Genomic DNA, 23014 nt, shown 5'->3' with positions numbered 1-23014 from the left:
CGACGCAAAAGGAAAAAAGATGGAACAACGTATGGATAGTTAGAGGTAAAAGAAAAAATCAAACAGAGATAAAGGAGAGAAGAGAGAAGAGAGAAGAGAGAGGAAAGAAGAAAGAAGAAAGAAGAAAGAAGAAAGGAAACAAATATAGATAACTTCTTTATTTTTGTTTTGCATTTTGTGCTTTTTTAAGCATATGGATGAAACTGGAATAACTATAACAACAACAATAATAATATCACCTGATCTTTTATTCTAATTCAACATTTGAATTCAGTCAGTTTCTACTTTCTTTAAAACATTATTCCAACAACTAAATATTTCTGCCAGGAAAAAAGGAAGCAAAGAAAAAGAAAAAGAAAAAGAAAAAAAAGAAATGTTACGTTCTGCCAAAAATATTGTCAAGGGCTACTCCTCCACAGAGGTACTAGTGCGTGATGCAACAGCAAACAACTCCAATGTGCCAGACAGGTTCCTCCTGGAAGAACTTGCCGATAAGTCGTATAATAGTACCGATTTCTTCGAGATTATGGACATGTTGGACAAAAGAATCAACGATAAAGGGAAATATTGGAGACATGTACTCAAGTCGTTAGTGGTACTGGACTTCTTGGTTAGGTTTGGTAGCGAGAACTGTGTGCTTTGGTGTAAAGAAAATATCTATATTATAAAGACTCTAAGAGAATTTATGCATACCGATGAGAGTGGTGCTGATGAGGGGAAAATGATCAGAAGCAAGGCTAAAGCCTTGACTTCTTTATTGTTGGATGATGAAAGATTAAAACAAGAGAGAGAATTGAATGGGAAAAGAAGAAAAGAATGGGGGAGAAGAGATAGAGATGGAGATAGAAATAGCTCAAGAAGTTATTTGGCTGATGAGGAAGATGAAGATTTAAGAAGAGCTATTGAGGAAAGTAAAATTACTGCAGAGGAAGAAGAGGCTAGGCGTAAAAGAAATGAACGTGAAGTGGAAGGGGAAAGGAGAATGGCTCTACAACTAAGTAAAGAAGAACAGGATCTAAAAAGATTACAAGAATTACAACGTCAACAACAGCAACAGATGCAACAAGCACAGCAACCTCAAATATATTACGATATATTTGGTAATCCAATTACCCCAGAAGAATATCTACAATTTCAACAACAACAAGCTCTTTTGGCCCAACAGCAACAAGCCGCTCTACAACAACAACAATATTGGGCTTTGCAACAACAACAACAGGCTGCGTTATTAGCACAACAACAACAACAATTATATGGCATTCAACAGGAAACCTTACCCACTGGCTCGAATAATCCATTTGCCAGAAACAAACAACAGCAACAAACAAGTACCATTTCAACATCTAGTACACCCTCTGAATCTCGACCACCTTCATCAATAACATCATTACAAACTTCATCAGCATCTACAGCAAATACTACTGTTCAACCACCATTACAACAGACTAGAACAGGTAATAAATCCATCACTGACAAATATAGTGCTCTAAATAGCCTATTAGCTACCGGTGCTGGTGTCGATACATTTGGTAATACCGGTAATCAACGTATCCCTGCTCAACACACACAAACAGGTACATTTATAAATTCACAAGGTACTGGTTATAGACAAGTCACAGAAAAAGATCTTGCCAATCCATTCTTTATTGGAACACAGTATACAGGCTTACCAAGTACAAACATTGTTCCTTCCCAAACTGGATATGGATTTGGTAATTCAACTAACAATACCACAAACAACAATAACAGTACTACTTTACTTGATTTGTAAAATTAACGGTTGAAACACAGTAAATCTAATCAAAGAAACAAACTTATCAATTAATTGTGTATAGCATTTTCCATATCCTAGTATATATAAGACAATATAAATTACATACCTATATTATTACGTTATAATTTTTTCTGCAACATTTGTGTACCATATCCACTAATATTAGCATTTCATAATATAAACTCTGTATCACCGCAAATCTAATTCATTCTCCAAAAGAACAAAAATCACTGAATCAAATGATGGAATTAAATTTCATAATAAAACCAGCTAATCCGTTTGCTATTCAAGATATGTGTGTTTTTTTTTTTTGCTTTTTGCTTTTTCTCACATATCCAACAGCAAAAGACCAATTATTCTCTCTATATCTCTTTCATTAAGAACTATTTCGTCATTATCTATCTCACTCTTTGGTTTATTTTCAATAGATCTTAATACAATTTCATCTGTAAACTTATCTAAATATTCTTGTAATTTTAATAACAAGTCTTCTTTAGTATTGGAGTCTAAAGTTGTATTACTACTTTGAAAAGAAGATACTAAGATCTTCTCAATTATATCAACCGAAATCTTCATAACTCTGACGAGATTTCCCCTACTTTAAATAACTATAATATCTTCCTAATTCTCCCAAGTTAATTAAAATAGAAAAAAAAACTTTACTGGTGATTTTTTTTAATGCATAAAAAAAATAATCCATTACTTTCTGCATATGATCTATATATGTATATATACATACATACATAAAAAATAAAGTAAAATGAAATAAAGTATATATATATATATGTATGATCATTATTTGTTCAAGATAACAACAGAATCTAATAGATAAAAAAAATGCAATATCATGACATTCCTAATAAAAATGCTTTCTTTATTCATATTTATATTTTTTTTATATTGTATTTTAATTTTTGTTTGAATTTCAAACCCAATTTAAATTTATCTCTCAAACCACTAAAATTGTTGCTGTTGTTGCTGTGGAATTGGTGGATATTGCATTTGTTGTGGATGTGGTTGTGTCATATAGTTTTGTTGAAATTGTTGTGGGTGTGGTTGTTGTTGTGTTGGGTGTATATTCATAGAAAACTGAGGATGATTTTGTTGTGGTGGAATATTTATACTACCAGTTGTATTCATATTATTGTTATGCGATATTTGAGTGTTTTGTTGATGTGGTTGTTGGTGTTGTTGATTATCCGTTATAGTCATTGGAATGGGTACGTTAGATGAGTCTTCAGCAACATATAATGATTTATCAATTGTGGCTGGAATAGCAGCAATTTCAGTACCTAACTCTTGTTCAATCTTATAAAGGTTGAATCTATCATTCCAATTAATTAAGTTAATGGCAAGACCTAAATGACCAAATCTACCAGATCTACCAATTCTATGTAAATACGTTTCTGCAGTCTTTGGGAAATCAAAGTTTATTACTACATTAACAGCTTGAATATCAATACCACGAGTCAATAGATCTGAACAAACCAATGTTCTCACTTTACCTTGACGGAATTCATGGAATACACGATTTCTTTCCTGTTGTTTCATTCTCGCATGAGAATAGTAACATGAATAACCTAAATCTGTAATTTTCTTGGCTAATAACTCCACTCTATTTGTTGAATTACAGAATATAATTGCCTGGTTAATTTGTAATTTAGAAAACAAAGTGTTTAAACAGTGCAATTTTTGTCTTTCTTCTACAAAAGCATAATATTGGGTAATACCCTTTAATGTAAGTTCTTCCATCAAATTAATTTCATAAGGTTTATTCAAATGTTTAACCATAAATTCTTTTACAGTTAATGGGAAAGTGGCAGAAAATAATAAAGATTGATGATTCTTTGGTAAGAAATACAAAATTTGTTCAATAATGGTTTTGAAATCACGTGACAACATTTTATCAGCTTCATCCATAATAAATAAATTACAATCAGAGAGATTGGCAATTTTCCTTGAGGCCAAATCAAGAACTCTACCTGGAGTCCCGACCAAAACATGGATAGTGTCGTTTAATCTTAAGATATCGTCTCTTAAATTGGTACCACCTGTGGTAACCATACAAGTGATCCCACAATGCTTACCCAAAGTTCTGACAACCTGGGAAGTTTGTAAAGCCAACTCTCTAGTTGGAACCATAATTAAAGCTTGAATTTTGTTTAAAGTTGGCTTGATTTTTTCCAAAGTTGGAATAACAAAGGCTGCAGTCTTACCAGTACCGTTTTTAGCTCTTGCTAATATATCTCTACCTGTGATAGCCACAGGAATAGCTTCTTCTTGGATTGGGGAAGGTTTTTCAAAACCGGCTTCAAAGATACCCATCAATAATTCTCTCTTCAAATAAAAGTCTTCGAAAGTGTTACCTTTAGTGTTCAGAACATCTTCAGTTTGTGGCCTAGTATCCTTTTTAGGAATATTTAATTGCGATTTCCAATCTTCACTCATCTTAAACTTACAAATAAGAAATTTAAAAACAATTAACTGCCCGTGTTTTAAATCCTAGTTTACTCTCAAATTTTTTCTTGCTTCCAAATAAAAAAAATAATATAATTTCTGATCTTAGTAGATATTGATATATGTGTATATGCAAAATTGGATAGTTAACAAATGATAAAAGTAAATGTATTAGTGGTATAGTTAAACAAGCTTAATAACTGAAAGGAAATAAAAAAAGAAATATTAAAAAGACAACTATAACAGATTAAAATAATAAAAAAAAATTTCTTCTTCTTAATATACCTCTAATATATAACAATATAATTAATATACAGTTTTAGATATTAGTCCTGGATATTGACAAAATAATAAAGTAGAAAAAAAAAAGATAAAGAACTAATATCTAACTAAATAAACAAAGAAATGAGCGTCCTTATTAATATTTTCTACTTATCCTTGTAATTTTGAAATTGAATAAATCAATAAAAAATAAGTCAGATAATATATAGGAAAAGTTGTGTGATTATACTCTTAAGAATTAATAAACAGTGAAGGAAGAATAGGTTATAGAGTGAACAATCAGTTTGTCCATAAATTAGAAAGTTTCTAGTAGAGTACTCAAGTATAAAAGAAAAAAAAAAGGTACACCAAGTTTGTTGTGTTCTTGTTGTTTGTTTTTGAAACTTTCAACGATATTTTTTTTTCTATTTCTGGTTTAATCACAGGACACGAAACAGTAAAAAATCACTTTCAACGGAATAGCACTTGTCAAAAAACACTGATCGAGAAAAAAAAACCAAACTGTTGTATGTGGTGTAAGGCTGTTACTATTTGAGCTTTTCTGTTTTCTTTTTCTTTTTTCTTTTTTTTTGTGCAGCCAATGACAGAACCTTTTGAAATATTATTTTTCACGAAAGCTGTCGAATATTGTCTTTTCTTAAAAATAATGCATATTCAGTTCTATTGTTTTTATACAAGCAAATATACTGTGTGTGAAATACAAAATATCTACATGCGAGTTCTTAGATTAAAGCAAATATGACATTATTAAAAACAGTAAGTTGTTTTAATGAAAGCACAGCAAAGTATGTTTTTCAAAAGGAAATCCTTCTTTGTTTATAGCTTTGATTCTCAAATACGAAAAAAAAAAAAAGATTCAGAAAATTGGACTGAAAATAATTATGAAGCAACATATTTTTTTCCCAGAAACCTGGAACAAAAAAAATCTTTAAAATAAATATATAGTATTTTGGAATGTATATAATTATATGACAAAAATCCTATAAATTTTTCTTGGCATTCATCTACTCATTTAAACATATCCATTTTATAATCCGAAAGAGTAAAGAACCTTATTAAATTTCTTTTATCAAATATTTCCATATTAATCTATTATTTGTTTCCCAAGAGTATTTTTAATAAATTTCTAAAAAAAGAAAAAACATTAAAGATAATAAAATATTGATATTTCTTTTTTAAAAACATATATATATTGAATATTTTCAAAATATTTTTTCTTGATATATTAGTAAGTAATTACCTGAAAAAACTACAATAATACTTAATCAATATTTATTCTACAATATGGAACAATCTTCATGCTATACTATTTCTTATCTTTTTTTTTTTTTTTTTTTTAATTTAAAAGGAGCAAAACAGAATCAATAAATGGAGAAAAGAATGAAAAAAAAAAACTGATCTTACTATGGTTACTAAAGAAAATACTGAATATTTTTATTGAGACAATGAAGAGATTGAACAATCACCAAACATTATGTCTGATCTGTTAAAAAATCAGATAAATTGCACGACAAAATTCTGAATACAAGTTACAGATATATTCTAGTGAGAAATAAGAAAATGTTTCACATTTAATATCTTTGTAAGCAATACTTTTTGACATCATAAGTATAATTCGTAAAATCAAATGTTTACCAACACACTTGTTAAATCATATTTTAAATCTTTAAAACATAATCAACTAAAATATAAAAGAATATTACAATTGGATTTTATTTTTTTGCATTAAAAACATCAAGACCCAATGAGAATACAATCCCAAATCTTAACAGTAAACTCAATATATCTTCATTATTCAGAAAGCATATCACCGATATATCTGTGCACTAGAAAAATATGAAAAAAAATAATATAAACCAGTCATAGCAAGAAATTAAAGAGAACAACATTAATAGAAGGAAGTTTTATACTAATTTGAATCTTTAGATGCCCAATCAAATCAACAGAAATTTAGCAATTACAGTATGAATAGATCTTTATTAAAATATTCCATCGAAAAGTTGAATAGCACTATAATACCATTTTTAAAATTTAGATCCTATATTTAAAGTACAACATCATTACTGGTAAATAGAAATCTATATCATAATAAACCTGAAAAAAAGGTAGCTCAGTCTTAATTCGATATAAAGGATGTTTTATTAAAAAAAAACAAAAGAAAATAAAATTCTAATGAGAGTAGCGATAGCAGTGATCATGAAGGTAATAAAAACAACACGTCATATTAATTAGAGTCGAAAGAACATGAAGATAGCGAAAATAACTTTTTGAAGAATAACTTTATTTTCAGTTGTTAAAATTAGACAAAACTACTCTCCAATTTCATCATACTAGATAGTTTAATACAGATATCAACCAAACATTCTGAAATAGAATCAGTACATCATATTATTTATGTTATCAGTAAATAAGTACTTATAACTAACTGATAGCTGGAGGGGAAGATCAACGATGTCAGTACTATTAGGAAATCAAGTTGATATCTTAACACAGCATGAGATTAGAATCTTAATTAGTTCTGCGGTATTGAAGAACGAATTGATATATTTACTTGTTCATAGTCTGTCTTAATATTTTTTGTTTTTTTCTTTAGTCCCTCAATTAGGTTATTTGGTTGTGAGAGTCAGCAGAAAGCTATCTAGCTAAGATTGTTTGACTGATTAACTGACTATTTACTTGTCTCTATAAACTATTCTCCCTATTCATTATAATTTTCCGAAAATATCTATTGTTCAGTGAAAAAAATTTGCTTTCCTGTTATTTTTCAAAAGAACAATACTGTTTCTAAAAAGCCTATTTTTTAATGACTTTTTTAAGCTATTGATGAAAAAGTTCAAAATTTGGATAAACTGTTTAAAGATATTTGTATTAACTCTTCCACTTTATGAATATATAGAAGTGTATATCTGGAAATGATAAAATAAGACAATAAGACTCAGAATCAGTGGTTTTATTTTTATTAAAACCTTCATACAGCACTATTCATACTAAAAAAATAAAACAAAACAAATTATACATTTCTCTGTTCGATTTTCTATTACACTTATCTTTTGTCAATTTGATTTCGCTTTATAAATTGTATCTGGACTTTAAAATAAAAGTATTTCAGTCTACTAAAAAACCTTTTTCTATCATAACACATATTTATTTTTTAATTATCCATTTATTTCTCTGTGCATATGCTTTTACTACCATTACTGATAGACCAACACTTGATATAAACTGTCTTTTTTTTCTTTTTTTACTGGAAATTACAATGGACATTTATGTACAAACAATAGAATGTTCTTCTAATAGTGCTACTGCTATGTCTTCTTCTTTAGATAATATTACTAGTATTAACAATGTTAAAACCAAAAAAAAATTGTTCCAGAATAATTCATTACAAAGAAAAAATCTAAAACATTTGATATTGTCCTCTAGCAATAATCAAAAAAATGGTATTAATCAAAATCTATCCAATCTGCCCTCAATAATTTCACAAAACGAACCCCTCGTTAAGACCAACACTATTACTACCATAGATAATAATAATATTCCAAATTTAGAAAATAACATGAAATCCTTATCAATAAATAATAATACAAAAAATACAACCATTAATAATATACCACAACAAATTGAAAAATTCCAATCAATGTCCTTACGAAGAAAATTTAATCATCGTTTAGATAATACTGCTAGAAAATCAAACTCTAATTCTTTACAGATTTCTGCGTCCTCAATTCCATTTATATCTTCCCCGACGTCATCATCCTCATACATTTCATCATCTCCTGATTCGAATATATCATCCTCACCATTAAAAAATAGCTTTACTTCACCGACAAAAACTGTGATAACATCCAACACTAAATGGAATTATAATAATAGCAACAATAAAATAATTGCCAACAATAACACATCATCTATTCCAAAACTATCAGGTGATAAAAATTTCCATCATATTCAAAAGATTACAGTTACAACATCTACAGAAGAAGTTATTTGTAAAGAAGAATGTATATATCAACTACAAGATATGGTACGATTAGGGAAAATTGGTGAAGGTAATTCAGGTACAGTAACTAAAGTTTTACATGTTCCAACGTCAAAGATACTCTGCAAAAAAACTATTCCTATTGATAAAAATAACGAGATTGTCACTAAACAATTAATAAGTGAATTATATATTATGAAGGCAATCAGGAAACATCCAAACATCATTGGGTTTTATGGGGCTTTAATCAACCATAGTATAAATGATGACTTGGTAATATTAATGGAGTATATGGATTGTGGATCTCTTGATAAAATATTATCTGTTTACAAAAGTTTCAAAAATAGAAAAATGACCCATGCTAATAAAACATGGTTTAACAACCCTATGGTAATATCAAAAATATCATACGCAGTTTTGACAGGCTTAGCATATTTATATGATAATTATAAGATTATACATAGAGACATTAAGCCGTCAAATATTTTGGTGAATTGCCAAGGTGAAGTGAAAATATGTGATTTTGGTGTCTCAAAACAGATAGTTAATTCTATTGCAAACACATTCGTTGGGACGTCAACATACATGTCTCCGGAGAGAATTCAAGGAAATGTATATTCGGCAAAGGGCGATGTCTGGTCATTGGGATTAGTTATTATTGAATTGGTTACTGGTGAATTCCCATTAGGTGGACACAATGACACACCTGATGGAATACTAGATCTTTTACAAAGAATTGTTAATGAAAGTGCACCGTGCTTACCTATAAATGATCCAAATTATAATTTCCCACCAGATATGATAGACTTTGTTTCTAAGTGTTGTATTAAAGATGCAAAACAAAGACCTTCCATTAAAGAAATGTTATCTCATATATTTGTTTTAAAATACAATGATAATGCTAGTGAATATTCAAAGGATTTTAACCTTTGGTGTAAGAAAGTCAAATCAAAGATTAGAAAAGATCGACAAATTAGAAAAGAAGTAATTGAAAGAGCAAAACTTGAAGCAAAAAAAACTAGTAACATAAATTCTTAGCCAGAACAAAATAAATTATTTCACAAAATAAAGTAATATTAATGGATATATATTATATATATTAGATGATTATTTTTTCTTTGCATGCTTTTTTCATTTTATGTAAAGATTTGGACATCATCATCGTTATAATTCAACTCTTCATGTATTTTCTTAACTATGGTCCGCTGCTCTTCTAAATTGGCTCCTCATACAAAAGAATTTAATATAATACCATGATGAACTGAAAATAGATATCAACAAATTCTTTGTTTCTTTTGGTTTTGCTTTTTTTACTAGTTATATTAATTATATAATTATATATAAGATATTATTGACAAAACATAAGCTTTATGAACAAAGGTGTTCACAGTTGCCATTAGAATTTATTTTTTACATTATTGTGAAATGGGGTTTTCTAATTTTCTCCACAATTGATAGGTTTCAACAGCTCTATAAAGACCAAAAAAGACTACAAGTCCACCTACAGATCTTAATGAAGTTCTCCACCATTTTGGATGAATCTTATTATACTGCTGCTCAGTCCATTGGGGATTGCTTTTTCTTGTTGGATATCCACTTAAGAGATAACTGCCACCAACAAGTGAAAATAGGGAGCTGAATGCATTACAACCAATACAATCTTCATCTACCTTACTTTTATCTTGATTGTTATTATTTTGTTCACCAATTCCATTAGGTTTAGGAGGATTGAATATCTTTAAAATATTGCTACGATCACTCATGTCTTAAGCTATTATTCTCAATATAATTTGAATTTTTTTTTTTAAATTTTTTTTATTCTTTCTTGTCTTTTGATGTTCTTTCTTCTATTTAGAAGCTTAAAAGTTCTTCCTGTAGTTAAAATATATCTATATCTAAGTATGCTATACCCTGTATAATTTTGATCACTGTCTATAAAAACAAAAGAATTAGCCAACCCAATTTCAAATTATGAACAACACTAATAAAGAATTAACAAGCTTTCAAAAGAAAAGATTGGAAAATATAAAGAGAAATAATGATCTATTGAAAAAATTAAATTTAAATAATATTATTAATCTTCCAAAAGATACACAATTGAGATCACCAAATCACCAAAGGAAAAAACAAGTGAAATCAGTTTCAAAGACTACTAAACGAGTTAAAAAGGAGAAACCTGCTGCTATACCAACTAGAAGATCGCGTCGTTTACAGGGTCAATCGGCTACAATTAATGGCGATGAAACTTCTAAATACTTAGATGACAATCTAGAACCTAAAAAGAATGTGAGTAACGGAGAAAACAATATGTCACCTGCACCTTGGGAAGATATTAAAATCTTGGGCGATGTTAAATTAACTGATATAATACAGGATACAGAGAAACTAGATAAATTAAACTCGTTAAAATTATCAAGTGGTGATTTCTTCAATGAGCTGCGTGAATTTCAAAGAAAACAGAGTAATAATGTGGATCAAGGTGAATTAATGTCTCTATCAGATAAATATGAAAGCATGAATATGATTGAAGCAAAAGTTATCTATGAGAGAATCTCCTCTCTTTATACTCATCCTGATAAAAATCAAAAAATTATTATTGCAGGTGATGTTTCAGGGAATATTGGTCTTTGGAATGCTAACTTTAAACAATTTATAGAAGACAATTATGATCCAGACGAAGATATTACAAGATTCCAATTATTCAATAAGAATATATCCAAAATAGATTGTTTTCCTAATCAATCTGAAAATTTATTAGCTACTAGTTATGATGGTAGAGTCAGATCAATAAATTTAGAATCATTGAAAAGCGATGAATTGATTACACTAAAGAATGAATACGATGATATCTTAGGAGTTAGTGATTGCCAGTTTAGTTATTCTGACCACAATATGTTATATATCACTACTCTAAGTGGTGAATTTACTCAGTTAGACGTAAGAGAAAACAATAAAAGTATTACTTTCAAAAGATTAGCCGATAAGAAAATTGGTTCTATGTGTATTAACCCCCAAAAACCATACCAGATTGCAACTGGATCTTTAGACAGAACTTTGAAACTATGGGATATTAGAAAAATCGTCAAAGAACCAGAATGGTCACAGTACGATGATTTTTCAAGCTATGAAGTAGTTGCAAAATATGATTCTCGTTTGAGTGTTTCAGCTGTTTCTTTTTCTCCCAATGATAATACTTTAGTATGTAACGGATACGATGATACAATTAGATTGTTTGATGTTAGTGATACAGGTTTAACATCTGAAGACTTAGTGCCCAAATTAACAATTAAACACAATTGTCAAACTGGGAGATGGACCAGTATTTTAAAAGCTAAATTCAAACCTAACAAAAATATTTTTGCCATTGCTAATATGAGTAGAGCTATTGATATATATACTAGTCAGGGACAACAACTTGCTCATATGAGAACACCCACGGTTCCTGCTGTAGTGAGTTGGCATCCCTCTCAAAGTTGGATTACTGGAGGCAACTCAAGTGGAAAAGTGTTTTTATTTGCAGAATCACCTTCTACATAAATAAAAGAAGAATGAGAAATTTATTTCACAGTATTTTCGTCTCTTACGATAAATTTTGATTTATTCATTCACTTGCCAAGTTCTGAATTCAAAAAGACTGTAAGAAAGATTATAGACAAAAGTTTAGGAGCTATGAGAAAAAAGTATGTCTCGATTAAAATATGTGTATATAATTAGATAGAAAACAATACAGTTGTGTAATAAAATCAGATTATTAAAGGAACCATCTGTATGTTTGTATAGGTATATCATTTATGAATGTCTTTATCATTGGAAATATATATTATCAAATTTAATGATGTCTGCTTCATTCACAAAATCATAAAATACTATTAAAATATGTACATTTTGTACTGTCTACCAACATTTCATATTTTTTTTAATACTGTCAACAAAACCATAAAGACATTACATAGAATTATACGTATGTATAAAACGCTTTTAAACTGTACTTTAAAATCATCTAATAAAAAAAACCTCCCAGAAACGTTATGTGACTTTTATTTGAGGTTAATTCTACTCTTTTGAAATCGAATTTGTTCATTTGAATTCTTATTTTATTTAATGTATATTAAACCTGCAAAAAATGAATATAAAATTCAAATGCAAAGTATAGAAAGTTTACAAGACATATAGACAACTATTTACAAGAAAGGTGCACAAATAGAGAAACATGCACTCTAATGTGTCAATCATTGAGCATTTATATCACTTGAATACTTTTACAACCAATTATAACATCTAATAACTTGTTTTTGATGTGTTTTCTATTTAGTAAGGCTACAAGAGGGTAAATTCAACAGGACTGATCTGCCTTAAAAATTAAGTTCGCAACAAAATTTTAAATATTGTTTTTTTTTATTTTTTTTTCGAAAAAAAAAAATAAAACGATATCGTATTGTTGTTTTCATAATTTCCTGTTTTGTTTGTTGTTTAGTTTGTTTGTTTACATTTTCATATTTGTGATCTCATAAATAAAGATACAACAACTATAGAAACAACAAGAAGAACAACTACATTACTATTAAAATTATTGAAATCCTTCTGAATAAACCTAAACAGATCGAAAATACTAAAACTAGACAAAACTAATTTTTTGCAATTGAATATAAAAAAGAAAAAAACCTTGGTTTAACTATTTAAAAAAAAAATAATTTAGCTGAATATCCAACATCATAAAATCTATCGGTATAAACGTTTTATATCATCTTTTGTTTTGCTTGGCCATTGCTCTCTTCCTTCCTTCCTAAATACATAGCTTTTAATTACTATTTTTCAATAAATTCCTGCATCTTTTTTAATTGCTATTTACATTAAGTGCTATATTATCTTCTATCAACAGAAATTTTTTGCTAATTACTACTCTACTGCTTACATTAGACTTTTTTTTTTTGATCAACTGATCATAACACAAAATATCAACATTAAAAATATGAATGAAACAAGACACAATTATCATCACCATTCATATTCTGCAGGATCAATCATACCTTCTTTATCCAAAGATAACATAATACACACCAATTCATTTATGGAGAGCAAATGGAGAAACAATAATATTGATGCAGAGTCTAAAAATTTACAAGCAGATGTTAGTCAGGATATTTCCATGGATAAGGAGAATCAACCGGCAGCAGAAAATGTCAGTATGAAATATAATAATCATAATAATAGCATTGCTAGTAATTCTACGATATTATCAAGAGCAACGATTGGGTCAAATATAAATCATCTCTCAACAACTTCATCAAATAGAAATTCGACTTCATCCTTTTCTGGTTTACATATACCTAAACATAGAACAGCACTTTCTGATGTGACTTCAAAAGTAGAAAATAAACAAAAATTGATACCTGAAAATGATGGTAATTATTTTTCAAGAAAAGAAAATATTAAACTGAATAATAATGAACAACTCAACCAAATATATTTGGATAATGAAAATAGTAGAATTTCAACTGATGTCGTTGATTTAGATAATTCAAAGGACAGAAGTAATAATATTCATGATAAGAAATGGAATAAACATCAAAGTGGAGAGACATATAATAGAAATATAACAGAAATTGCAGCAGAACAACAACGAAATGAAGCAACAATATCTAATGAGTATTCAAATGTAGAGGAAGATGACAATAATGACGTTCTAAGGAAACCCATGCAACCAGGATCAGATGATGTAAGTAAACAGATGATAGATGAAAGTTATCAAAAATATTATAGGTCTACGCCAGATCCCATGGATGAAGATACATATGATGTTGTAATGGTATCTGAACTAAGTAATGACATATTTGATTACATGAAACAGTTAGAAGAAAAATATAGACCCGATCCCAATTATATGCATTATCAACCAAATTTGAAATGGTCATACAGAAGAATTCTTATGGATTGGATTATTGAAGTTCATCAAAGATTTCATCTTTTGCCAGAGACATTATATCTTACAATTAATATTATTGATAGATTTTTATCTAAAAGTACGATCATCTTAGATAAATTCCAATTGGTTGGTATATCAGCATTATTTATTGCATGTAAGTACGAAGAAATACATTGTCCCACATTAAAGGAAATCATATATATGCTTGATGGCGCATATGATAGAGATGGTATTATTAAAGCAGAAAAATATATAATAGATACATTGGAATTTGAGATTGGTTGGCCTGGTCCTATGTCATTTCTGCGAAGAATAAGTAAAGCAGACGATTATGAATATGATATTAGAACATTGGCTAAATATTTATTAGAATCTACAATAATGGATTCTAAGTTAGTATCCGCTCAACCAAGTTGGCTTGCTGCAGGAGCATATTTTCTGAGTCGAGTTATATTAGGTTATAATTCATGGACACAAAAACATATTTATTATTCCGGTTATACACAACAACAATTAATACCATTAGCATCTTTACTAATTGAAAATTGTAAGGACGCACCCGCACATCATAATGCTATTTATGAAAAGTATTCACATCACCGTTTTGGATCATGTTCCCAAATCGTCGAAAAGTGGATAACTATAACAGAAAAAAAAATACGAGAGAAATCCAAGTAAAAATAATGTACAATTAAGATATTTCAGATAAGCATTTTCACGAGGTAATAGCAGCCACATAAACAAAAAAGACATATAAGAAGGATAAATAAAATAACAATCGGCAACCTAGGGCATTCTTTTTCAAATTATATGCATTTTTTTTGTCATTAATATTTGTAAGAAATGAAATTACTTTCTTGGTAGTTTTGTCATATTGGAAGTAATAATTTTATTCACAATACAGTATATCTCTATACATTCTCGTTAATGTATCATTTCTTTTAAAACCTATTAATCTATCTATACGTTTTATATACACAAAACAGAACAATCTTTTGATTATTTATAGTAATCCTATGTAACCATTTCTATATATATCAATACATTTCAATACATTCTATTTTAAACAAAAGTTTCTTTATTAATGATTAATACGAACTACTCCTATTTTTTTTGGTAGGCATTTTATTCCACTGGTATTACATATATTTCATAATGTGCTTCTATAGCTTATAGTTTATTTTACAATTTTTTCTTCAGGAGTGTAACATTTCCTTAGAAATATGACTTCTTCTGATTTTAATATAGTATAAATGTTAGCCGCCCAGAATTTCTATAATTATGCTATATACTTTTCACATTTAAAGCTAACAAACTTTACATACAATACACAGAAAACACACCAAAAGCAACAAAAAAATGACTGATCTAAGATCAAATGACACATATAATGACCAAAGCTTTTTGGAATATAGTTTTGATTCTCAAAGTTCAAAAATTATATGCTTAGACATTAATAAAAATAAATTAGGCATTTCAATTATAGATTGTTCTACTGGAACTCTAAAAATATTTCCTGTGGATTATACCCTTAGTAGAAAATATGATTCTGGAGAGTCCCAATTTGATGAGTTGAACAAATATAGTGGTGAAATAAACACAATAGTTGGACAAATCTTTAATGGATTAGTTCCGAATCTATGCCTAGTATCCTCAAGGTTAAATGAAAGTACATATCAATTTATCTCTAACAAATGCAATGAGCTTAATTGTAAATTGGAACTTCAGAGCAACCGGTACTTCAAAAAAATTGCAAATATTTTAACACTAAAGTTTGAAAGCAAAGAGGAGCATTCGATTCTTCAAAATTTAATAGCTCATAAAGAACTTGGAACAAAATGTACGGTTGGGACTGTTTGCTGCATATTATTCTTTTATAACCAGTATTCTGCAGTTGACAGTTCATATATACAAGATGCTACCACTGAACAGTATGCTAGTGATAACAATATCGCGTTCGTAAATAAACTTGAAATAATAGAGATAAATAATAGAATGCTTCTTGGTAACGATGCCTTCTATTCTTTACAAATTTTTGAATCGCAGTATAAAGCAACCTGTTCTAATACAGCTAATAACGGGTCTTTATCCTTATATGAGCTTTTAAATTATACATCAACATCATATGGAAAGACACTTTTAAGGTCGTGGTTGACATTCCCACTCACTGATGTCATTCAAATTAAAAAACGATATTCCATGATAAAGACATGGCTTTCCAGTTCAAACACTGTACATTTTGAAGATTTTAGAAGTTGTCTTAAGAAATGTCCTGATATTTTTACAGTTATTAATCAGCTAAAACAAGGCAAAGAAACATTTCAAACTTGGCTTAATTTAGATAAGTTTCTAACAACTGCAGCATCAATATTTCAAATCATTTGTTCTTTAAAATGTCCAAACTCCAATAATCTGATATTCCATATAAGAACAACTATTGATGGTACAAAATTTCACCATTTATCACAGATTCTTCAAAATGTTATTGATTTTGATATATCAAAAGAATTGAAGAGAGTAATAGTCTCAAACAATATTGATGAAAGATTAGAAGAACTTCGAACAATTGCGGAACATATTGAAGATCTAATAATAGAAGAGACTAATACAACTGAAAATATAATATTGGATATATTAACTGAAACACAGAAGGACAAAATATACAATAAATCTACAAATAAATTAACTAATTGTTTATTTTTGCCGGAGTTAAGTTTCTTAATAACGGTTAATAAAATTGTTGAAGATCATTTTGTAGGTTTTAGTAGTCTTGGTTGGGAAGAAATATTTAGAACAGACACAGAAATTTATTTTAGAACGTCACAAACAGAATCACTGACAAATAAATATGGCAATATTTACTCAACGATTGTTGATATTGAAATTGAAATTCTTTATAATCTAAAACAAGAACTTCTGTTAGAATCAAACTTGTTTTGTCAGTTTTATACACTGCTTGGTGAATTAGACGTATATCAATCATTTGCCCTAATTTCAAAGCAAAGAAACTATATAGAACCAATTATAACTGATAAGAGATGCTTAATAAACATAACAGAAGGTAGACACCCATTATATGAAACTTTTCTTGAAAATTATATTCCTAATGATATTTATATAGAAGGGGGTAATTTTGAAGACAATGAATGGAATAAACAAAATAATGAAAGAATTCAAGTATTAACAGGACCTAATGCGTCGGGTAAAAGTGTGTACTTATCCCAGGTAGGATTACTTATTTACATGGCACAAATTGGGTGTTTTGTTCCAGCATTAACTGCAGAGATAGGTATAGTTGATAGGATATTTACAAGAATCAGAACTCAGGAAAGTATTTCTAAAATTCAAAGTTCATTTGAAATCGACTCAGAACAAATTTCTGAAGCTTTAGCCCTATGTAGCGACAAGAGTTTGTTATTAATAGATGAATATGGTAAGGGGACGGATGTGGTAGATGGCCCAGCTTTATTTGGTGCTATTATTCTTTTTTTATCTGAAAAGATTAACTGTCCACGAACAATTGCATGTACACATTTTCATGGGTTATTTCATGCCAATGTTTTATCTACAAACATTTCTGGGGTATCTTTCTATCAAACTGATGTTATACAATCTGAAAATATAGATATTATCAAAAATATAACAAATGAAAATATAGGTATAACTTTTTTATTTAAAATAAAAAAGGGGATATCAAGAAATTCTTTAGGAATTTATTGTGCCAAAATATGTGGAATGAGGAAAGAAATTCTTGAGAGGGCAGTTCAGTTAAATGAAAGATTAGAGCAAGGTCTAGATCTTTACGATGAATTTCAGATGATTACCGAAGAAGATAGACAAAGTTTTGCTCAGAAACAAAAAATTATTAAGGCTTTCTTATCATGGGATTTGGACTTAGAAACCAATACAAGTAGTGAATTATTGAGAAAAAATTAACTGATATACTATCAGGTGAAGTTGATCCACTGATGTTAAAACAAGATTCGATGGGGAAATTATTATAATAATGTTTCACTGTTTTTGCTTTAGTATAGTCGTATTTAAAAATTCTATATAGAATTATATATTACAATACCATATTTATTATCAATAAACCACATGCCTAGAATATATTTGAAATGATATCTTCTTAGGTGCTTGCTCATCAACAATCCCATCATTTTAATTTATAGGAGCTCAATTTCTAAATTTAACAGATCTTGTTAAGTTCTTCTTAATACCAGTCTTTTCACCTTCATAAACACCAGATTGACCACCTGAATATACTGCACGAACAGATTTAAGTTTCTTTTGAGCTTTTTCATATTTCTTTCTTTTCTTAACACGTGCATTTCTGTTTTCTTTCTTTCTCTTTGGCGTTAAACCTTTATTTTTTAAGATTTGGTAGTTAATTGCACGCTTACCATCTTCACCAACTGCTTCTATGGCATCAGCTAACTTACCGTCTCTAGCAGCTATCAGAGCAGTTTTATGTGCCTCTTTACGGCTCTGTTTTCTTTCTTCCCTATTCCTTTGAATTTGATGATAATAGTCATTTATACTTTGATCATTAACCGATTTTGCTATTGCAGCCTCTTCTTGGGAATCATAATCATCGACACCCAAGTCTGTGCCATTTTTATCATGGAGACCACGTTGTCTGGCTTCTTCCAATAATCTTTGTTGTCTTTCATATAATCTCTCTTTGTATGGGATATCATCATCACCCATAAATCTATCCATTTTCTTATTACTTTGTTGATCAATTTTAGAAGTGTAGAAACGTAAAGATTTTTTTCTCTTTTTCTTTTCCTGCGCATCAATTTCTGCCATCTCAGATTCAACGAAATCATCAACAAGTTCGACATTATTAGTCTTATGACTTTCTTTATCAGCAAATGTCATTATTTGCTTTGGAGACTTTCTATCAATACGAGATAGACCGACATATTCCTCAAAATCATCTAGATCTGCTTCGTCACTGTTGTCACTATCATTTTCATTTGCCATATTATTATCAGCATTGTCGTCTGTCTCATTATTCTCATTCCCAGGAATGTTGTTAAATATTTCTTTATCTATTTCTTGAACATCTTCAACCATATCATTATCATCATATTCAAAATTTGTGTTCCTTTCTTTTTGAGTGTTAGAGTCAAAACTATTTGGTAATTCGTTGGCTTGTCGCCATATTTCCTTGGTTGTTAAAATGGCCTCCATAACGGGATGATTCTTCATGGTTGTAAAGTCCTCGTTATTATTAAATTCATGGGATAACACACCTAGATATGCAGCAATTGAACCAAGATATGTCGAAAGTGCAATGGCTTTAATTTTAACGAATTCATTATCTTGTTTTGAATTTTTCAGTTTATTAAGAACTTCAGTCAATTGAGTAAATTCCTTACAAAGTGGTAGGTATTCTGGAAACATGGTTTTGAAGTATTTCTCTTTAGATTCTTGGTTCATATTGCGGACATCTTTCAATGAAATATTATTATTACTAGTTTGCCTAGTAGACTGTTGGAATTCAGAGACATCAAACTCTTTTGCATTTTGTACCCATTCTTCTTCAATTTCATCATCTAGATAATCAGTCATATTTAATTCCTGTAAATGTTTCTTTTGTTGACGCAAAGCTTCCTTCTCAATTTCTTTAGCTGTTTCATCGTCATCCAGATCATCAGCACCATAGTATTCATTCTTAGTCGAACCCCAGGCATTCTCGTTATCTAAAATAGCCTCTTCATCCTCTAAAGGTCTTTGATCATCCTTTAAACTACGACCAAAAATTTGTCTGTACGCCTTTTCACTCTCCACTTGCATTTCATTTTCATCCTCATCTTCACTTTCATCAATATCACTAATATCCATAACTGCTTCTTCATCATCGTCATCAAGTTTATCTTCATCAGTTTGTCCATTTTCATTATATAATGTGGAATTTTCTAACAAAATTCTTTCATTTTTAGCAGCAAATTCATCTACTTCGTTCAGACCATATGGATCTTGTTCTTCCTCCTCTCTTCTGGATGCCCTTCCTTTCCCTTTGACCATTTTGGCAATTAATTTATTATTTAAGGCTGTTATTTTTGAAATGGTTCAACAGTTTGGTGGTATATATGTTTCAAGCATAAAGTACACAATACTAATATAACTGTGAAAGGATGAGATGAGCCAAAAATGATCTCCAAAAAAATTTTTTTATCTCTAAATACTTTTTTTTCTTTTTTTCTTTTACTATGATTTTCAGAAAAACAACAAAAAGAAAAAAATTACAACATAAATGAAAAGAAAATTGCAAATTTTGTATACAAGATGCTCATCAAAGAGCAGATATATTAATCAAAAATACAAGAAACGTGGGTTTGTATAAGCATAATTCAGCAGTTCTGAGAATTGTATTCATTAAGATAGATAGAAGTCAGTTGTTTTTGATAGTAATTTACATTGACTGGTTAGTTATCACTATTTTATTAATCAAGTAGACATAAATAAAGTAAGGATAACAACTGTAATAGTAAGAATACGCTTAATACACAGAGAGATAGTCTACACATAATGAGTTCTGGCCGTTTACCTTCTTTACGAGATGCTGCACAAGATACACTGAATAATCCAGGTATGAAAAAAAAGACCACGCTTAAATTTAAACCAAAAGCAGGTACAAGAAGATCAAAGGAAGAAAGAGAAGCATCAGCATTAAAGGTAAAAACAGAAGTATCAATTGAAAAAAAGGATAATAAGAATGGGAATCAACAGAATCGGATGGGTAATCAAAGACAGAGAAGAATCCCCAGGTATTTAGCCAACACACATGTTATTTCATCTGGTCCATTAGCTGCAGGTAATTTTGTTGGTGACAGTGGCCGTGGTGGAGGAAGTATGGCCAGAAGAGGATTTGTTAAAGTGGAAGGTGATAGTTCTTCTTTAGTCAAGAAGGGTTTATTAACCATTGAAAATAATGCAGATGATTCTGATGTAGATGAAAATGGTAGTTTTGGAGACGATAATGATGTTGATGAAAAGAAAGATTCTAAAAATCACGCCACTAAATTCAATATGGGTAGAGAATATAGAGTTGGAAAAGATGATTTTGAATTGGATGAGGATGATATCAATAGTGACATAGAACTGGATGACGAAGCTTTGCAGGCTAGAAGAATTGAGGAGATGTTTCCAGTTAGACCATTACGTATTAGACATGAGGATATATATGTACTAAAGAAGGATATAGAAGAATCTTTGACTGAAGCTGCAACACGTGAACAAACTCCTGGTGTTGTGGTAAATAACGAAGTGTCTTCACCATCCTCTGATATAAAGATGGAAAATGATGATAATATTAATGGTACCCTTATTGATACCTTGGAAAACAAGAGGGAGGAATTACAAGAAAAATTGAATAGATTGGATATTGGTTCAGAATCTCAGTCAATTGATGCTAAGGAAATGAAGATCGAAACTATTCAGGTTCATCGTGATTATGAAAAATTGAGAAGTAAGTTAAAAAGAGTAAATAATAAAACTGATAAATTTATATTGTTCCAATTACCATATGCATTACCCACTTTCCAAGATGTAACATCTAAGGATGAAGAAAATGAAACAAATGCAAAAGCTGTAAAAGTGGGGGAAGAAACAGAGGATAGTAATAATAACAATAATAAAAAGAATGACGATGTTGATAACAGTAGTACTAAAACTAATGGTAAAGGTGACACAAAAAAACCAACAACAAAAAAGACTAAAGCTAAGAAGAATAAGAAGAAGATTACTGCTGTTCCACAAGAAGAATTAACAGGAAGAATTGGGTCCTTAAGGGTTCATAAATCTGGTAAAATCACAGTTCGTGTAGGTGAGGTGGTAATGGAAGTAAGTAGAGGTGCCGAAACATCATTTATCCAAGATATAGTGGCATTAGATATGGATGATGAAGAAGCACCTACAGTAGAATACTTAGGTAGAGTTTGCGATAGAATCCTTGTTACTCCAAACTTTTTATAGGTGTTTAATGACATTTTCAATAGTACTGTAGCATTAACTTCTTTGAAAGAGAAGGAACTTGAAAAATATATTGGTACGATAAACCGTTTAACAAGGATATGGTGATATGCTATCATTCTTATCAATATATATAGATATAGATATAGATATATGTTATACAGTATATGTTATATACTGTATTGATCACATATTGCATATATTCATATCCAGGTAATTATCGTAGCATACGGCAAAGAACACTGTTTTTTTATGTATTTTTCTATTTTGGGCTATTTTAGCCGCTAAAACTTTTTTTTTTTATACTACTTTTTTTCTCCCCTTTTTTTTTTGCTGGTTTTATCCGCCGATCAAAAGCAAAGAAATTTTGTGGAAATAATAAAATACACAACACATACACACGTATATATATATATATATATATAAAGAGAGTAGGAAACTTCATAAAAACAGAAAATGATGTAGGGAAATTTACACAACGCTTCAACATCATTTTTATTAATTAATTTTTTAGGTATTATGGCATGACGTCAAAGCTATATAATTTATACAAGGAATAAGAAAAACGTTGTTTGACTAGTACAGCTGAGAATCTTTTTATTTTATATGTGTATTT

The 23014-nt window shown here is 29.4% G+C and overlaps 10 protein-coding genes across 10 annotated transcripts; 6 read left to right on the top strand and 4 right to left on the bottom strand.

Moving 5' to 3' along the window:
• Window positions 1–373: 373 nt before the first annotated feature.
• Window positions 374–1771, top strand: ENT1 (epsin; the record flags this gene model as incomplete). Its single annotated transcript, XM_064858321.1, has 1 exon — window positions 374–1771. The coding sequence occupies one exon, from the start codon at window positions 374–376 to the stop codon at window positions 1769–1771; it is 1398 nt and encodes a 465-aa protein (XP_064715028.1).
• Window positions 1772–2101: 330 nt separating this feature from the next.
• Window positions 2102–2350, bottom strand: MHF2 (Mhf2p; the record flags this gene model as incomplete). Its single annotated transcript, XM_064858320.1, has 1 exon — window positions 2102–2350. The coding sequence occupies one exon, from the start codon at window positions 2348–2350 to the stop codon at window positions 2102–2104; it is 249 nt and encodes an 82-aa protein (XP_064715027.1).
• Window positions 2351–2731: 381 nt separating this feature from the next.
• Window positions 2732–4222, bottom strand: DHH1 (DExD/H-box ATP-dependent RNA helicase DHH1; the record flags this gene model as incomplete). The annotated part of the gene is made up of 1 exon (XM_064858319.1): window positions 2732–4222. The coding sequence occupies one exon, from the start codon at window positions 4220–4222 to the stop codon at window positions 2732–2734; it is 1491 nt and encodes a 496-aa protein (XP_064715026.1).
• A 3547-nt stretch (window positions 4223–7769) lies between these two features.
• STE7 (mitogen-activated protein kinase kinase STE7) lies at window positions 7770–9530 on the top strand (the record flags this gene model as incomplete). The annotated part of the gene is made up of 1 exon (XM_064858318.1): window positions 7770–9530. The coding sequence occupies one exon, from the start codon at window positions 7770–7772 to the stop codon at window positions 9528–9530; it is 1761 nt and encodes a 586-aa protein (XP_064715025.1).
• A 377-nt stretch (window positions 9531–9907) lies between these two features.
• DMO2 (Dmo2p) lies at window positions 9908–10255 on the bottom strand (the record flags this gene model as incomplete). The annotated part of the gene is made up of 1 exon (XM_064858317.1): window positions 9908–10255. The coding sequence occupies one exon, from the start codon at window positions 10253–10255 to the stop codon at window positions 9908–9910; it is 348 nt and encodes a 115-aa protein (XP_064715024.1).
• Window positions 10256–10463: 208 nt separating this feature from the next.
• On the top strand, window positions 10464–12029 carry CMR1 (Cmr1p; the record flags this gene model as incomplete). The annotated part of the gene is made up of 1 exon (XM_064858316.1): window positions 10464–12029. One exon carries the CDS (start codon window positions 10464–10466, stop codon window positions 12027–12029), a length of 1566 nt encoding a protein of 521 aa, XP_064715023.1.
• A 1432-nt stretch (window positions 12030–13461) lies between these two features.
• Window positions 13462–15093, top strand: CLB3 (B-type cyclin CLB3; the record flags this gene model as incomplete). The annotated part of the gene is made up of 1 exon (XM_064858315.1): window positions 13462–15093. The coding sequence occupies one exon, from the start codon at window positions 13462–13464 to the stop codon at window positions 15091–15093; it is 1632 nt and encodes a 543-aa protein (XP_064715022.1).
• A 681-nt stretch (window positions 15094–15774) lies between these two features.
• Window positions 15775–18351, top strand: MSH5 (MutS family protein MSH5; the record flags this gene model as incomplete). The annotated part of the gene is made up of 1 exon (XM_064858314.1): window positions 15775–18351. One exon carries the CDS (start codon window positions 15775–15777, stop codon window positions 18349–18351), a length of 2577 nt encoding a protein of 858 aa, XP_064715021.1.
• A 240-nt stretch (window positions 18352–18591) lies between these two features.
• SAS10 (rRNA-processing protein SAS10) lies at window positions 18592–20451 on the bottom strand (the record flags this gene model as incomplete). The annotated part of the gene is made up of 1 exon (XM_064858313.1): window positions 18592–20451. The coding sequence occupies one exon, from the start codon at window positions 20449–20451 to the stop codon at window positions 18592–18594; it is 1860 nt and encodes a 619-aa protein (XP_064715020.1).
• A 504-nt stretch (window positions 20452–20955) lies between these two features.
• RPC53 (DNA-directed RNA polymerase III subunit C53) lies at window positions 20956–22401 on the top strand (the record flags this gene model as incomplete). The annotated part of the gene is made up of 1 exon (XM_064858312.1): window positions 20956–22401. One exon carries the CDS (start codon window positions 20956–20958, stop codon window positions 22399–22401), a length of 1446 nt encoding a protein of 481 aa, XP_064715019.1.
• Window positions 22402–23014: the final 613 nt, after the last annotated feature.

The sequence above is a fragment of the Arxiozyma heterogenica genome (assembly GCF_036370985.1).
Source record: "Arxiozyma heterogenica strain weizmannii chromosome Unknown scaffold_17, whole genome shotgun sequence".
In the NCBI taxonomy this organism is placed as follows: Eukaryota; Fungi; Ascomycota; class Saccharomycetes; order Saccharomycetales; family Saccharomycetaceae; genus Arxiozyma; species Arxiozyma heterogenica.
Note: the sequence above shows the minus strand (reverse complement) of the source record. Positions and strands in the feature narration are given on the sequence as shown.